The 17,951-nt window shown below is 35.1% G+C and overlaps 1 protein-coding gene across 1 annotated transcript in view; it reads right to left on the reverse strand.

Annotated features, from left to right (window-relative positions):
• The window catches only part of OTOG (otogelin), a gene marked incomplete at both ends in the record, with an annotated part of 108,768 nt that overhangs the window by 6,831 nt on the left and 83,986 nt on the right, over window positions 1-17,951 (reverse strand). Inside the window, 16 exons of the mRNA XM_082761382.1 lie at window positions 699-818; window positions 1,237-1,341; window positions 2,411-2,589; window positions 3,515-3,590; window positions 4,628-4,668; window positions 5,330-5,428; window positions 5,872-5,973; window positions 7,202-7,312; window positions 7,679-7,783; window positions 8,536-8,748; window positions 9,616-9,810; window positions 11,354-11,492; window positions 12,425-12,645; window positions 15,502-15,685; window positions 16,079-16,168; window positions 17,651-17,787. Coding sequence (XP_082617508.1) covers window positions 699-818; window positions 1,237-1,341; window positions 2,411-2,589; window positions 3,515-3,590; window positions 4,628-4,668; window positions 5,330-5,428; window positions 5,872-5,973; window positions 7,202-7,312; window positions 7,679-7,783; window positions 8,536-8,748; window positions 9,616-9,810; window positions 11,354-11,492; window positions 12,425-12,645; window positions 15,502-15,685; window positions 16,079-16,168; window positions 17,651-17,787 — 2,117 coding nt within the window. The remainder of the gene's footprint in view (window positions 1-698; window positions 819-1,236; window positions 1,342-2,410; window positions 2,590-3,514; window positions 3,591-4,627; window positions 4,669-5,329; window positions 5,429-5,871; window positions 5,974-7,201; window positions 7,313-7,678; window positions 7,784-8,535; window positions 8,749-9,615; window positions 9,811-11,353; window positions 11,493-12,424; window positions 12,646-15,501; window positions 15,686-16,078; window positions 16,169-17,650; window positions 17,788-17,951) is intronic.

Consider the following 17,951-nt stretch of genomic DNA (forward strand, 5'->3'; position numbering starts at 1 on the left):
AAAATAAAAATATTTAGGCCAGCTGTGTGACTGACACTCTGAAGAACCAACGCATTTTTATCAGTGAGGAAGAACTACAGCTACCTAGTTATTTTAGAATTGTTCCCTGCTTGTGTACCATCATTCATGAAGGAAAGTATCCTCCCACCTGCATGAAAACGTAGAACTAGACAGAAGAATATGAGATATTCTTCCTGCATACATTTGCTGCCACTTAGTCTAATCTCATTTTACAAATTCAAAGCAAAAGAACCTTTGCTTTTCCTGCAAAACTAGTTCACTAGTCTCACTGTTGAAAAGATTTTTCTGATATTTGGACAATCTATCATTTTCTTCAATGTTTTTGACCATCATGATAAATCAAATTGCTATACACCAAAGTCAGCTATAAAGATGTTATTCAACCCAGAAAGTCTTCCAAGTTCAGACAGCTGCTTAAGGAACTATCTTGATATTACACGCCTCCAGGAAAATAGAAAATATTTTCTGAGAATAAAAATTGGCCTCTTCATCTGTGTAACTGGGCAGTCTGGTGGTACATTATACAAGTATAGGTAGAGCTTTTCATCTTCAAAGATCAGGCACTGCACAAATGTGTGATTTCTCCTTCTTGAGGTAAGAAAGTATTTGGTCAATGTTAATCTTTTCATGCAATCATAAATCATAGGTGGAATGTAAACGATGTATTAAGCACTGACCTTCACACATTCTGTTTCGTTAAAGGGTGGGCAGCCAATTGAAGATGCAACTAGAACTGGTTCTATTGCTGTGTTAATGCATTCATATCTGATGCAGTTTGAAATCCAGATAGTACCAGGCTGTTAAAATTGAAAAACAGAATCTTTACACAGCAACTCAGGAAAAACAATACTACAAATATTCATTATACAATTCCACTGAATGCAATTTTGTCTGTAAGACTTGCAAAACATGATTTAGATGCACCTTGAAATTCTGTTTAAGTACAAAGCTTAAAGTCCACAAATCATGTAAACAGCTTATAAAATAGTCAGGTTTACTATTATTCTCTGGTATATCAAAATCCTTTAGTCCTCATAGACAGCTATATGATTGACTCTCCAAAAAACAATGTTGTATAAATTCAGAGCTATTCTTGGTATTTGGCCAAATACAGCTCTTACTTGAACAATTTATACAGCAATGTATGTAGATTGTTACATGATTTTTTTCTCTACTTCTGAATATTTTGACAGAATAAGACATTTACAAATTTACCTTAAAATTGGCAACTGTTCCATTGTTGAAAGTGTAAAGACATGACATGTTCTTACAGCTACCACAGCAAGTTGTTAAATCTTTTGGAGGTTGATAGACTTGGTTCTGCCAAAATCAAATATATTAATCCTTGTATGACACCATTGTGCAATTTGACATTTTATTAGTGTAATGGGAAGATTTATTATTATTATTATTATTTTTTGGGGGGAGGGGGTATCTGATTTTAGGGACAGTTCTTAAGTAACTTTCAAAAACATGTAACTTGCATTTATGTGCTCTGTACATTCAGGAACCTTTTAAAAAGTACCTTTGATCTTGCTTGAAGTAAATGGGAAGGAATCTCCAACTTGGAGAATGAACTGGTCTTTCTATCATTTTCAAATGTTAGCCTGACAGGTTACATCAACAACCACTGAAATTATGACTTTTTACACATTAGACAGCACATACATAATTTAGAAAGTAAACCATATGATTTCTATGATTATGGATCATATTTTCTATAAAGACACCATTTTCTTATTTAATTAATCTGTTTTCTCTTCCCAGTTCTTACTGACTTCTTATTAAGTCTACTATGTCTGGCACTTGTGCCAGTTTACAGCACAGTGCAGCTAAAGCTACAGATGCAAAGTGGCGGTATGCTATTAGTCCTTTAAGGATTAGCATTGTACTCTGTATGGGATCCTACCGAGCACTGGGCCCCTTCAGTAAATGGTTCAAATGCATGAGATGGTACTGCAACTTGCAATCTTATGCACTGTAGGGGAGAACAAATCTGTCCAGCCCTTCAAACCATCTCTCCATCAAGCTAGTGCAAAACCCTCCCTAAACATGATCTCAGCTTCAAAAAATTTAGGTAAAATAAGGTCCACTTGTCTTTCTAAAGGGAAGCAATAGTAGGGTTATTACTGACTCTACTGTGTCTGTTCTGTGTTCCAGTCACCCAAATTAACCTTGTATTTTCACAGCAAAATGAGTAATTTTGAGGGAGAATAGATCACACAGTGAATTTAGGACTTTAAAAAGAGAGGTAACACATCATTAGAGGGGGGTCTCATAGTTCCTTTTTCTATCTTGTTCCCATGACTATAATCTACTAAAGAAAAAAAAAAAATGTAATGAAGACCAACAATCACAACATAAATGTCTAAAATCCTGAATTTCTTACAGTTTTGCACTTGACAGCACAGGCTACTGATGATGTGTTTATTTGGTAGTATTTAGTAGAAGGATCAATCACATTTGTACAAGAAGAAATATGGCAAATGCCATCTGGACTGTGCTCCACAATTTTCTGTCCAGGTAGCAGCACACCTCTCTCATTACTCAGGCAAACTTTGTCTCTCACTACAAGAAAAATAAATAAATAAACAAACAAACAAACAAACAGCTCACTCAGGACAATTAGCTTGGTATCGGAATATTTAAAAAATGTTTCAAACAGTAAAATGGGAATGGAAAAAGCTGCTCTAACTCTTCAAGAAATATAGGTCAGATTTTCAAATGTAAACTGTTAATAATGAACTAATGCTTCATTACAACTGTCAAATTACTTCAAAGATCATGGATGATGAAATCTAAGTGAATAAAATTCTATCAGCAGTACCACAAAAATGACGTGCAGACTTCAGCTGATTTGAATTGTGCTTTAGGATAGGAAGTGTGCCTGAGGATGGCTATTGCTCCCCATCGATTTCTGAGGGAGCAGAGGATAAATAGCTCAGAAGTACACCTTTGTTGTAGAAATCTATGCAAAGACAATCCCAACTTCACTGGCCGACTGAGTGTCACCCAGGAATTATTTTTTCCTGAATTTTCTCAGATACTACTGTGCCAAGATGAATTCTGCATGGTGCTCAATGCTACCTCCTTGATCATATAAAACATGTAAGCATATCCACCAACTCCTGAGTTGTCTCATAATGTGTTAGTGGGACTATTCGTGGACATCACCTGCTGGATTCTTCCTTCCAACTCATTAACGCTTAGGCTGGTTAGTCAACACTTACCAACTTCTCCTAAACTCTGTCTTCTATTTCCCTGCACAGACCTCCTGTTGTAGGAAATATAAGAATCCAAGGACAAGCTATAATCAACTAAATATTTAGAAAGCAGTCCTATTCTCCTGTCTTTTCATATGCTGTCAATTATGTCAGTCAAGTATTTCCTCTGATGTACCACGTTCAAAGCTTAGATGTACAATTTATAGTTAATTATAATTACCTTGCACTTAAAAGGGTGTTTCTTTCAATCAAATTGTTTTCAGACTTACCACATTTGTATTTAACACAGTTACAGATATTTTCTGTACTGTTCTGAAACTGTTCGTCTATCTGAAGTTTCTGCCCCTACGGGTATAAAACCAGAAAAAAAGAAAAAAAAAAAAAGAAAAAAAAAAAGGAAAAAAAAAAAAAAAGATAAGTAAAATGACAGTGCTTGCTCATTTACATTGATCTTTTTCTTGTAAACACCTTTTCTCCAGGATTTGAATAACAGTATCTCTTGCCCCTAGAAATCTACTTTGGTTTCTACTTTGATCACCCACAGTGACATTAAATTTAGTAATGGGATTATTTTTTTTACACCTGAAAAATAGCAGCAGTCATTGGTGTCAGTACAGGAGATACGTAGGACAAAGAAGACTATGGCAGGCCAACAACATGATGCATTGGCTTGCCTTTATACACAACTCTCCATACAGTGTGGAGCGTATTTTTTCAAGGAGTAACTTAATGGATGTAAATAGTATCGCAACAGCATACATGTACTTTTTAATTCTTCCTTTTATAGTTGACATGCATGCGATTGAAGACTTTCCTCCCATTCCTGATTCATTGTGCCTAAGTTTCTTCATCTATAAAATGAACTAACAACTGCGTACTATTTTCAGTTCCTGCCTATAGTTTCAAATTAGAATTTTTATTGATTATTCCCACTGCAGTATTATTTTTTGAATAAAATATCCAGTCCTGACCGAGAGCCTAAGCCAGCAATGCTAATAAGGATTTTTGCAATGCAGAACAAATTACAGTAGAATACAATTTTAAAAGTTTTGCTGAGTCAATGGTTTGGGTGCATGATACAGATTAACATATGCACTATGACAAATAATATTAACTAAACAGTAAGCTTTAAAGCATTTAGTTCTGACAATTGAACAAAATTCTGTCCTTGGATTCATGAAAGCAGTTCTGCTCTATGAATACTCAGAGCAGCATATGGTCATAAAAACTTAAAAACTGAAATAATTTCTTGTAAAACAATTAAAAAAAAAAAATGACATGCCATTCCATATTTTACTGATAAAACTATTAGTAAGATACTAACAAATATTTGTATTAACAAAACAATAAAAGCATAATGGTAAATACAATGGATTCCATACCAGTTTACACTGAGGCTTAGGGATCGTTTCACATGCACATTCTAAAACAAAATACAATTACAGAAACAATGAATTAGAAAGTTATATGCAATTTCTTTAAAACAGAGCATCACAGAGAACAGAAGTTCCACATTTTCAAGTCACCACTGAAGAAGCCTTGCAGGTACATATTTGAAATACACCAACCTGGGGAGTCCAGAATTATATCTGTTTTTTAATACATACTGAAAACTAATACCAGCTTCTGTGACCACCTTTACATATGAGAACAATTTACAGCATTTTATCATCTGCAGTCCATCTGAACATGTTGAAAAAAAATACTATTATTCTAGCCTCTAGCTATTTTGAATCAATGATAATCATTATAATCAACATAAAGAAATGGAGAATTGTGTTTAAGGCATCACAGAGAGATGTATGATATACTACCACCTTTGTAAACTGTCAAATTCCTGCCTTGTGAACACCTCACAATTTATTTTTCTTTAAAGCTGTAAATAATTTACTAACTGTGACTTTACACTGGTTGTTCATAAGATGGTCACCCTGGTACAACTGGTTTGTAAACATGGCAGATAACCATTTGCACAACTTAAAGTCTATGTCTTTATTAATTTTTAAGACTTAACCCCAGGAAGCCATAGCTCTTGTCAGTGTCTTATTTTCTAAATCAACTAAAATCAAAAAAAGTCATTTTACCACATGTCCGAAATGGGCAGCACTTCTCTGGGCTCCATACCTCCACCAAAGACATGCCTAGCATACACTTGAATTCAGGACAACGATGTATTTCACAAACTAAAATTAAGGGAAATAAAATCCAATAAACAGAAGGTCATCATATTTTGTTGAGCAGTAATATGAATCAAGAGATACTAAATGGCTTATTTGTAATGAATACTTTTAGAAAACATCCTACTTGAAAAGACAGATGATCAAAATTTAACTGTTAGCCATGAGGTAATTGTAGTGTTGAGTACAACTGTCCTAGGCAAATATTTAAAACAGTTTTAAATCTCCAGAATTTGGGGTCTGAAATTTGTCTCCATTATATATATATATATTCAGATAATGCTTTAGGCATGTCAAGATTTAAAAGGAAAGAGTAAACAGATTATAGCTTGCTTATATACACAATGGAGCTTTCTCTCTAACCCACCATTTTTTGGCACTGAACATCCACACTACAAAATTTGCCATGTTCTCTGTTACTTAAAATATCAAAATCAAGTCAAACTTACTACACTGGTATGTAGGGCAACATCTCTCTGTGGTGTTGTCATCCACAATAAGAACTTCTCCTTCTTGACATTTGGGTATTTGATCAGAGCAAGCCCCGCATGCTGGAGAAAACAATTATTTAAATCTAAAACACAGGAAGAAATTTTACTACTGCCTAGGAAACACATACCGGTAAGTTTCTCGCAGACACATATGAAAGAGAGCAGAGGTACTTTGAAGTCATTCCTTCCTTACACAAGTGGCTAATATTCAGTGCAGCTTGCCTTTTATTTGTCCCTTCTATTAAATGGAATGAATGCAATAACTCTTTGTGAGTCAGATCATACCAAACAGGATTTTCTCGCAATTTCTTTTGTTATGATTTTTTTTTCCTAGTTTTTCTCTCCTGCCAACTCACCCTGTTGTTTTCACGAGTGCTTCTTCTGCTAGGACTATAGAATACCTTTGATCCACAATTAAAGGCATTTCCTGTGAGCCCAGCATTGTCCTCCCACTTAAACACATAGCAAAACCACAGTAGGTACATTCTGATATTTACTCAAAGACATCATATCAAAAAAGAGACAGAAGGACGTTGTGTGGACAGAGAAAAACCAAGTGCAGCATGCTGCTATCACATGCTCAAAGTGACTCCCTGAATACTGTAAATAACAGAAGTGTATTTAAAGTTTCCTTTGAAGGTTCAAATTTTTGCACTTGGAAATGCTACTCAAGACGACAGCCTATGATTCATAGAAATCTACATGCAAAAATGGAGTCCATTCAAAAGAAGCCTACAGGGCATATCATTAATCACATTATTTTCCTACAGAAAACAACTCTATGGTAACAAACAGAGCTCCTAAACTGATACCAAAAGTGCAATTTCATTACTGAATTAAGTTGTTAAGGGTCAACCCCAAGGAAACTGAATAAATTTGCATAATTCTCTCATGTTATATTTCCCATCAAATAAGATTGGCCACACCTGACACAACACCAGGATATAGGGAGCAAAAGCACATACAATTTCAGTCTTCTTTCAGATAAAACAATCTTACAGCCAGTCCACACACTGTGCAAGGACAGGCACTCAAAAGCCCTCAGTTGCTTCACCCATGGACTCCACCATCACATTACCCAAGAACACTACTCAGTTGCACAAAGCCACTGTATGATTTTTGGTGGTTGTTGCCATTTCTTATGTTCTGTAAACCTAAATGCCACTTTCAAGCCTTACTGTGTTTGGAGAGCTGTAGAGAGTACAAAGAACCTTAGCTGAGAAGTTATTAGCAGGCAGCACTGCATACGCAAAAACACTTAAATACTCAGAAAGCCAGGATTCCGTACCACATATATAGGATATGCAGCAGGTACTCTCTACCCGAGCAGCAATTAGTGTTTGATCCTCTTGACAGCTTGGCATCTGCTCCATTGGTTCACATTTTGCTGGATCACATTCTGAAAAAAGCACAACAGATTATTTCTTTACGTAAAGTACACCATTCCTCTTTAGTTATGCTATATGTGTAAGAAACGACAATGTAGAGCAGAGATATACTACAAGATCCTTTAGAAATCCTTTTATTTTGTATCACAAAGTGATACACACATCCTTGCCTGAACATTAAACAAAAGACTCATTTATGTCTGCCCCAACCAAGGCATAGTCCAACCCTGAGCTTTTAGATGAAAGACATTTTTTTTAAATTGGCATATTAACAATGATGTCTAAGTTAACTTTCTTTTGCTAAAAAGTTGATCTATTGGTTTACTGCCACACCTGATAACACAGTAAACTGTGTTATCTTTTCAAAAGAAACCTACCGCAAACATAGTTGGGACAACAGGATTCTTCACTGTAGTAAGTGACCAGCTTTTCCAAGCCATTACATTCTGGGATTAGGGATTCACAAAGGCTCTGATTACAAACTATTTCATAAAGAGAAAGAAAAAAAAAAAAAAGACAACTTCTAAACTACTTTATGCATTAATAAGTTGAGTAGTGTAAAGCAGTATTTGCAGTTTGATACCCCAAATCTCCCAAGAAACACTACAAACTAGCAAAAAAAAAAGACCAAGATTGGAAGTGTCCAGTATTTGCCACACTCTCTGTGGAGGCAAAATTAAAGGAGAGCTGAATTCTTGTGAAATCTCCACTTAAAAAAAAAAAATAATTAAAAAATTGCAGAAAATTCATTGCAACAATATCAACCCAGCTGGCCAAAACAGGAAAATTTGCAATTCGTTTTGAATATGGACTTTCTAAGCTAAATATGAAATAAGAAAATACAAAATAAAAGCTTTTAACCTTTTTTTTTTTTTAGTGTTGACTTTGTAAAGTCATCTGGTATCTTTTTCTAATAATTAGTTATATCATTGATTTGTATTTGGACGTTAAAATAGATCATCAGCCTGTACAGCTGAGAGGAACACAATACATACCAAATAATCACAACTTTTTCAGTTCTCAGAACACTTCTCACCTCCCTTTCCCTTCCCCCCAAATCCCACTAGACATTTAGCCAATGGTACAAAGATTTCACAGTTTTCTGCACAATTTATAAATTCAAATAATTACCATACACTTCAAAAATAGGTTGTGTAACAGGAAAATAAAACACAGCAAAAGGTTATTTGCAAATTTCAGTGAGTAATATTCATAATCATTAAAGAATACTTACTACAGATCTTCTGAGGACAACATGTATGATCACCAGGAACAAGCAAGGCCACTTCTGCAAATCGCTGACAGTCTAAATTGTGGATATCTGAACAGTTGTACTCCATTGGAATAATAGTCTCACTGTCAACACATTTTTCCATACAGCAGCCACTCAAAGAAGTTTTCCAGATCTCACCCACAGCATGAGGTGCTCCTGAGCTATCTGTACAAGCTAGATCAGAGCAAGAGAAGATAGAAGTCATGCCTTTTTATTTCCAGTTTTCATCACCATTTTCTTCCACAGAGTGTACAGAACTATAAAAGTTCCAGAGTTTTTAAGGCATCACCTATCCATATCACCCCAACAAGAAAAGTTAAAGAGGAAACAGTCTGAGACTGAGTTTCTATGGGAATGCAAGACACTCAATACCCTCCTGAGGATCAAGGTCTCCACTTTGTTTTGAGTCTCCACTGCAAAGCTAGGCACTTAAGATCACAATATGATTCTTTGTTTTTAAACCTGTAATCTGAAAAGAACTTGCTTTTGTATTTCACACACATCAAAACTATTATTAATTTACAGTGCTTTATGCAATCTGTTTTTAAAATTGCATCTTTCAGATTTGTGTTGTTAGTTTTAAGTATTAGTCCACAATTTGGTGTCCTCAGGCAGAAATGTAATGAAAAGAATTATCAATGCTGGCAGATAGAAGATAGGATGTATATAATCCAAAATGTGTAATTAACTGTTGCTGCATGACTTTTGAATTCCATTTAGTATCATTAGATGTGACTCCTTGGCAAAGGGCAAGGTGAAAAGGAGGCCAAGACTAACATACTTCAAATAATGGAACACATAAGCATAAGTAAAACCTACCATTTTTAAGAGCATCCTCCAGCTGAGAGAAGTTGAGCAAAGTCATATGCCACAAGGACATTTCCTGCTTGCCCACCTGTAAAGTTAATGTTTACTGAATCCCCAGAGGCCTCAACTGAACAACATATGCAAAGCCTATGCAACATCAGACCAGGCCTGGATAATGAAGCATCTGACCACCAGCTTGCAGACAATAAAGAAGAAAATCACATCAAAACATACCACATTTTTCTTCAGGAATACAGAGAGCAGTGTGAGTTCGGTGCAGGATGGTCCCTCCAGCACAGACACAGCCTTCTGTCAACACCAAACAGGTGTCTGAGTCCAGAGAAGCAACCTCATTATTCTGACAACTACCTGGAACCTCACAGGCAGCTATACAAGCCTGGTAGGAGAAGTTTTCAGAGCAGGGGAAGGCTAGAAATGAAATAAATCAGTTATCCAAAGACCTAATTACATGAGGGTGTACTACCTAAGAGATCTACCAATCTAAAACACTGATACACATCTTCTACATGACAAATTCAAACAAAAATAAATTTCACAGGCACTTCGCTTCTTTGTGGTAACATTTGTATCAGGCCTTGTTTTGCATTTTGGTAGTAGAGATAAAAAAAAAAAACAAGCAAAAGTGTTGACACAAAATAATTCATACTTGAAAAACATTTACAAATACCAGATTTATAATGGTACACAGATTAATAATGCAGTGTTTTGAAACACATCAAGTACTTTGCAGTGGATAAAGAAAACACTGATTACTAAAGAGCAAAATATAGTCTTTTACAAAAAAGATACATGTAAAGGCAAATTCAGCCTTGTTTTATTTGGAACAAAAAAGAATGGCATGAATTCATTACTATATTTAATAGATATTCACATTAATCACTCTCTTGGATGAGGTGTGTTATTTTTAAAGTCCATGGACACAGTTAAACAACATTCTTTATACTATTAATGCAAATTCATTGGTATGTAATGAGTGCATGCTGGAATGAATCGATTTAACCTTTGCTGTTGAAAACAACATGATGGATCAAAACTGCTTAAATGCGGGTCACATACAAGCTGCATATATATGGCAAAGAGAGAATGACTACGAATGCCAACACTGTGGTTCTGTGAACAGCCAGCAGGATCCTTATCATGTCTAAGTCACACAGCAATACAATCTGGAATGATGGTAAAGAGATGACACCCAGTTCACAAAGGGACTGTCTGCTCAATAATAAAGAAGGTTCCAGTTTAGACAATTAACTTAAAAGCTAATTGGGAAAGAAGGTCGATTCTGTTCAGCTCCACGCTATTAAAAATGGCTATAATGCCCCACAGGAAATACCTAGTGGAGCCCTGTAAATAGAGGAACTCAGGCTTTTAAAAAACAGTCCACAGCATGTTAATGCGTAGTGACCACAAAATCCAGCTATGACTTCATTTTTCTTCCCTCCTAGGTGTGTACCACCAGATACACTGTGATATAAAACCAAGAGAGCAAGCATCCCATCATGATGGATGGAGTAGTTAACTATATATACAGACATATTTTATAAGGTCTCATTTTAAACATTTATTTGCAATTGAAATTCACACAAACTTGAATATATTTTTTTATATCTGACTATTTTTAAGCTTTAGACTCCATGATTATTGGTATTACTTGCAGCACATTATGGCATGCCCATGCCCCGCTGATGACAAGTATACATGTAGGTCGCATTTGGCCATACATTTTAATATGCTTAACTTTTCCATCTGCGAACTGGCTACAATGAGCCTGATTCCTTTTGCACAGTGCTTTCTATTTTATGATAAAAGCTGATGAATTTATTATCCTAATAATAATTTCCAAGGTACCTGAAGACTCCAGGAGCAGTGATATTTTCAACTTACAATAAGTTATTACTAAGCAGGTTTTGTCTCAACAAGCACTAGAGATGGAGAATACATGGAGAATACTTACGGCAGTAATCAGAGCTCCTCCATTCTATACAAATATTAAATTTGTTGCACATTGCCACATAAGCAGCTAGTGAGACGCATGGATTTTGAATATACTTGGTGTCTTGAACCCATATATCACAGAATAGCTCAGGTGGAACCTAGGAAGGAAAAGATGAAAAATATTGTACCTTCATAGAGACCCTGCTATGTAGCAAAAAGATTGACCTTTTTAAATATCAGCTACAAACAACTAAGGCAAAAGTTCTTGGTTCATAGGAAAAAGGGACCATCTGACTTTATTGGTCTACAGAGTGTCTACTGGTATTTAAGGGAAGGTTTCCTGAACATGTTTAAAAAAAAAAAAAAAGAGAGAGAGAGAGAGAAAGAGAGATGTCCTTATACTCTTCAGTTTCATTTATTTTAAATGCCAAGGCAAAAGCTAACATAATTTTTCTAACAGAAGACATAATTACTAACTGTACTTCATTCTTTCTTCCTATGTGCTTTTGTTTGATTTTGACTCCTCTTCATCAAACCCAATAACATGCAAAAGTTGAAATGGTAAATGAACTAACAGGAGCACAAATAAATGTTTTGTTTCCGCAGTTTTCTACTTATGCTTACTTTAAAGGGTCTGCTCAACCCTCTCCTCACGGTAAGCTGGAATTCCTCCTCTCTACAGCCCTTGAGAATGCAGGCCTTTACATTCTGCACTGTGGTCTGAAATTTGTTAAATTACTGAACACTTAAATATGAAATAAGTCCTAAAATTACTTTATTTTACTTTGCTGTACATCCTATTGATCCAATTGAATTATCTGGGACTGATTTACAAATTAAATGCTATTACCAAAACTAACAGAGATATATTAGGAATTCTGAAATTGTCAGTTGCTTATTGCAACTCTCCTATCAATTTGCTGCACTCTTCAATTATTTTTATCTTGCAACTGAAGACACAAAAAAGTATATATCTCATTCCATAAATGTGGTTACATGTAGTCCCACATTAATGAAACTATCAAGTATACAAAATTCTATCACAACAGCATCTCTCCCAAAATGTAAGCTTCCAAAATATTTAACATACATAAGGGTGACAGCTGCTGAAGGTCTGGTTCGAAATCAGTCTTAAGCACTCTGAGCAGTCCATGACTGAGCAATTAGTTTCCTGGTGCCTGTCTTCTCCAACATACTTTAATGTGTCTGGCACTTGCCAGCTGTCTATAAAAGTCGATGGAGCATCACTTTTGCTTAACACTGTCCTGTTGGGTAGCATCAGGTCATTTTCCAAGCTTCTATCACAAAGACCTATGTATTACCAAAAGAAAAAAGCAGGTTAACACTGGACAGTTCATTGTCAAGTATGTTTGAAGTGGCATATTCAAACAAGTAAATTGCTTTTAAAAAACTTACAGTAAGCAAATAAAAAAAATGTACACATTTTTCTAAAAAATGTATCACAACATGGCAGTATCACAACCCACAACAGATATGCAAAGTTTTGTAGGATAAAGATATAGGAACTTCACACAAAGTGAATTAAAGACTTATCTGTGAATTGCACATGCATGAAACAAGAACTATCACATATCAATGTGTTGTTCAGAGCCCAGCAATGATGTGCAAGCTTCACTGCTGAGTTGCACAAGCACTAAAGAAAAAAAAAAAAAAAACTTTTTTTTTTTTTTTTAAAAAAAAGCACCTCCATGTATAGCAACAAATGAAAACTGCAAACATTATCTGAAAAGGCAACTCCCATTAAATGTCCAGATGCCTTGATACTGTACTTCAAAAGTGTAACACCTTCTTTTACTTATGCTTCTGGGCAGTGTTGAACACCTTTTGGCTTAAGAGCTAACATAAAAATGCAGCTTTTGGCATTTCCAGGTACATTTATATTACCACTCAGCAGGAAGAAAGCAATCTTTTATTTATTTTCTTCACAGAAGGCAGCATTGCATCTTGTTTCTGTTTAAAGTAAGGTAGCTGGCAATTTCAAAACACTGGGGAACAAAGGAAGCAACATAGAGCACATGGAGAGCAATTTGGTTAACACAGAACATCTGAGTATTACAACAGTCTCTGCTGGAAAGTCCTTTAAGAGCCAGCCAGTACAAAAGCAGAATGACAAAATCAGTCTCCCATTCTTTCTTCCTAATCACAATTTCTGATGTTTTTGTATCAGATTTCTAGAAAGCATTCTTCTGATGTTTCAAGAAACTTTAATAACAATTCTAAAGATATCTGTTCATCAATTACTGGTGAATTTAACCCTTTTCTAGAAAATTGGTGTTTTAGCATTTTTCACTATGAGCTAGCTGCTGACAATCAGTGATATAGCAATAAGCATTCAAGAGTAAAACAGCTTTTGAAGCTGTAAATATTAATTGACTAAAAATGTTTCTGGTTGAATATTCAGAGGTTGTGAGTCTATGCAACACAAACAGGAAGTACTGACTTGAGTTTTGAGAGGTCTGAAGGGACAGCTACCATGTCTGACTTAACTTTTTCCAGTTTTCTTGTACATTGATAAGAAAACACAGCAAAATTAAGGTTTCACGTTCAACTTGGCTGGACCTGGCTGCACCTACAACGACGCGCTTACACTGTTTCACCAGTGTTGTTACAGAGATATCCATAACCCCTTGTGACCTCCCTCATCTCCCATACCAGCTCTTCACCACTTGCCATGTTTGCCTGATCCAGTCACTGTTAAAGGCACTGCTATCTGATGCAGATACTTCCAAGGGATACTCGCTGCTACAAAACTGTAATGGTTCCTTCAGTTCCATGTTTTACCTGAAGCTGAGAAACTAGGATCTACTGGTACTGCAGATCAGCCTAAAGACATTCTGAGAAAGCTCGAAGACAAACAAATGTTTGCATTTGCAAAAAAGTGCAGAAAGCATGAGAGCTCATTGTAGACTAATTTACCCTGAAAAGGTGCAAGGTAACCTTAAAGCAGGTTCTGGTGAGTCACAACAGACAGCACCATGCAGGTAGGTTTATACAGAGAATCCCAATCAGAGATGAATGCCAGAAACACATGACACATTCTCCAGAGAAGTTGTACATAGAACACCAGCTATGGGGACATGTCATCTTGCTAATGGACTGTGTAAGCCAGGAATGTAACATTCCTAATTCTCCCCATCACAATAACCAAACGGGTAAAGGCAAAAGAGAATTTCAAGTATAACTTGAATCAGGCCTACTAAAAAATATAATCTTTACATTCTTATTTCTGTTTGATCTAATTACAATTAGCTATACAGAGAAAGAATGATATTAAAAAACAAAGGTCAGAGCAAATTACAGATAATAACCCAATTTCAAAATGACAGTAAATTCAAACTCTCTTCCTTTGCAAGAAGCATTACCGTCCACAGGACTTGGAACTTGACTGTGCTATCACTGGTATTTGATACTGAGCTACAGACATTTGCCCTTTCTGAAACTGGCAAGATTTCCACTGTAATTATGAACTCTGTAACCCTGGTTTCCAGCTCCAAATTACAGCAGATAAATTTACAGATTCAGGTGTCACAGTAAGGATATAGAACAAAACAAAAACATGCTTGCAAAAACTATAGCACTAGCAGCTTATTCAAGGTCATGGTTTTTACAGAAAAGTAACTACATGAAAAGATTGAGCAGACGTAACAGAGTGCAGTATTGTGGTTATTTAATCCATTAGTATTAAAAAATTTCCCCTATTTCCTCTAACAGATAAACTAAGATAGATTCTCTCGAGTTAACAGTTCCTGTGAATTCTGACCTTTAGAAACTGAAAATAGCACAGATCACTTCCTATCAGATGGACAGCAAATACTAAATCTGTAAATGACCTTATTTGACATTACAAATTTATGTCTGACTTACTTATTTAGGTTTGGTTACAGCAATTGTGCTTGTGATTCCAACAGGCTACATTCAGAAGCAAAACTGTCAGTAAAAAGTGAATACATTGATAGGTATCAAATTGTATTTCAACAACCAACCAAATTATTAACCATTTCATGTTAATAGGTGTTTGTTTGTTTAATTTGCAGTGGTCTGCAATAACTCTTTTAAGCAAGATTCTACAAAAGATGTAATTAGGAAAATGTGGTTCCTTATCAAAGCATCCGAGTATCTTTATTTCTAGCAGTACTCTATACTTACCACATAGTCCCAAAGCTTTTGGTTCTCTGGTAGTATTGAACTCTATGATCATCACACCTGTGTTGTGAAACCACTGAATTCTGATTTTTGTTGGGGTCTCAACTGCATACTTGAAGCCTGAATCCTCTACCTTGTATCCATATTTTCTAACAGTAGGCCAAGCAAATCTTGAATTTACTGTTATCTAAAATGAACACAGAGGAGTTTAAATGTCAGGTACCAAATGCTGTAGGTGGAAGAACTAAAGTCATATTTTCAACAGTTTATGAATCTATCTCCTAATTTAAAAAGAAGCTAGGCTCATCTTCACAAAGATATCTAGGCACTAAAGAGAACAACAATCACTTTAACTGCCTTACTCTGTGACTCATTAACTGTCCTTTTACCACAGTTTGACTCTTTGAATTTACAAGTTTACTAAATTCCCAAGTCCTAACAATAAAATACACTACCTGCTGTGTCTTATGCTAAACTTCCATATCCACATGATAAGATAGCTGATGAATAGATAGCAGAAGTTAGCAGAAATAAGATGCTATTTGGAAGGCAGAGAAAATTAAAACCTCAAAGTACTTACTTTTCTACTTAAACGATTGATAATAATTTGGTTTGATACATAGGTTAAGTTCAACATTGCAAGGCACAGGGAAGTTGAATTTGTATTGTTCTGTGGAGAAAGCAAAAATATATAAACCAGAGTGATAATGTAGAAAAGCTTTATACATTAGCTGTTTATTATTTTTAGATACAAGGACATTAAGGATTGTTTGTGTATATTTTTAAGACAGGAAAGCTGCAACTGTTTGTACTTTCAAGTTTGTACTACAAGGTTCATCTGGATAAGTTCATTTTATAAAATACACACACAAAATATTATTGTACTAAGGAACTGTGTTGTATCACCCATTCTCTAAATTATAACAGATATAAAGGTTTTCAAAAAAAAAAAAAAAAAAAAAAAAAGTACAGCGGAATAGCTCTTTGGACATTGAAAAATAGGAACTACATATCTGAAGGTAAGCAAAAAGAGGACTGGGAATGATAAATTTATATGATCAATGAATGGTACAGAAGAAATGGATCAGAAATACATGCACACAAAAAAGAAATAGCATTTAAAATAACAAAGCAAAAATATGAAAAGTCAGAAACAGATCTGCTTTGTTATACCAATCATATTGAACTTCTAGAACTAACTTCAATAAGGTACTACACTATTCATGACCAAACCTTGTGTGAATATTTATATGGATGTCAACATTACCTAGCTTTCACAGAAGAGGCTGGAGTTAAAAGAATTTTGTAAAGGCAATTATTCCACACTCATGAGCACTTAACTCTTCATGACATAAAGCCAATCTCTATACCACCCACTAGACACGATATTCTGTAATTGCTCCTTGTAGGGTTTTTCTCTTCTCTCTCTGAAATTGCAAATACTTGCCCCTGTCCAAGACCTAGAAATGTACTAGGTGGTCTATTTTTTTCTGACAATACTACATTCTTTTAGGGATCTCAAGATCGGTGTTTCTGGTGCAAATTTCTCCACATGAAAATATTTGAAAAGTGATACAATGAAATACATTGCTAGGTTGTGCTAGCCAGCATTCCTTGAAAAAAAATTAGGGTTGAATGAAACTTAATAAGGAATTCAAGTGTGTTAATCCTCACTCCGCAAGGCAGTGCCTGATGAACTGCCAAGTGAGCTAATGCAGCTTCAGAAAGTTCTTTCAAATTCTACATATCTTCTCTTTCGCACAGTAAAGTCAAGTGAAGCTAGATACACAAAAAATAGCCCTCTACAATGGTACTTTTTACATGCTGGTGGGAGCGACTAATAAATGCATATCTATTTAATCTCACAACATTGCCTGTTTTACACATAAAATAAGATAATACGGATCTACCTCTCACCTTCCAGCTGTTTCAGAATAAAATATGCCCATACAATTCTTGCAAAGTATTGTAAAGTGCAAGTACAATTCATAGATATTGCATAGGATTGAATAATTAAACACAATTGCATACAAATATTATAACCTTTTATTCAGAAAGATGTGCATTAGAGGAATATATGTGTAACTCATTCCCAAGATACATCTTATTACCAGTACTGAACATCCTTCGTTAGCTGATAAACATTAGTTACCATTCTACAGTCAAGGACATGGATGCTTATAGTTTCATCTTGAGTTTGACTAACAATGTAGGATGCTTCTTTGAATAAAGCCAGATGATTTCCATCATAGGTTACAATGCTCAGATCAGAGAAAATTGTGCAACGACCTAAGAAAAATAAAAATAAAAATAAAATGAATGTATTTTCTAACTTAATAATATATTTTCTAACTTAGGCTACTTTCTGTAAATACTACAAAATAGAAAGATAAAATATTGAGTTATATAAGATTAAATTCTTTGCTGTACAGTTTAACATATACAGCACATTT

The sequence above is a fragment of the Aythya marila genome (assembly GCF_965140915.1).
Source record: "Aythya marila genome assembly, chromosome: 5".
Taxonomy (NCBI): Eukaryota; Metazoa; Chordata; class Aves; order Anseriformes; family Anatidae; genus Aythya; species Aythya marila.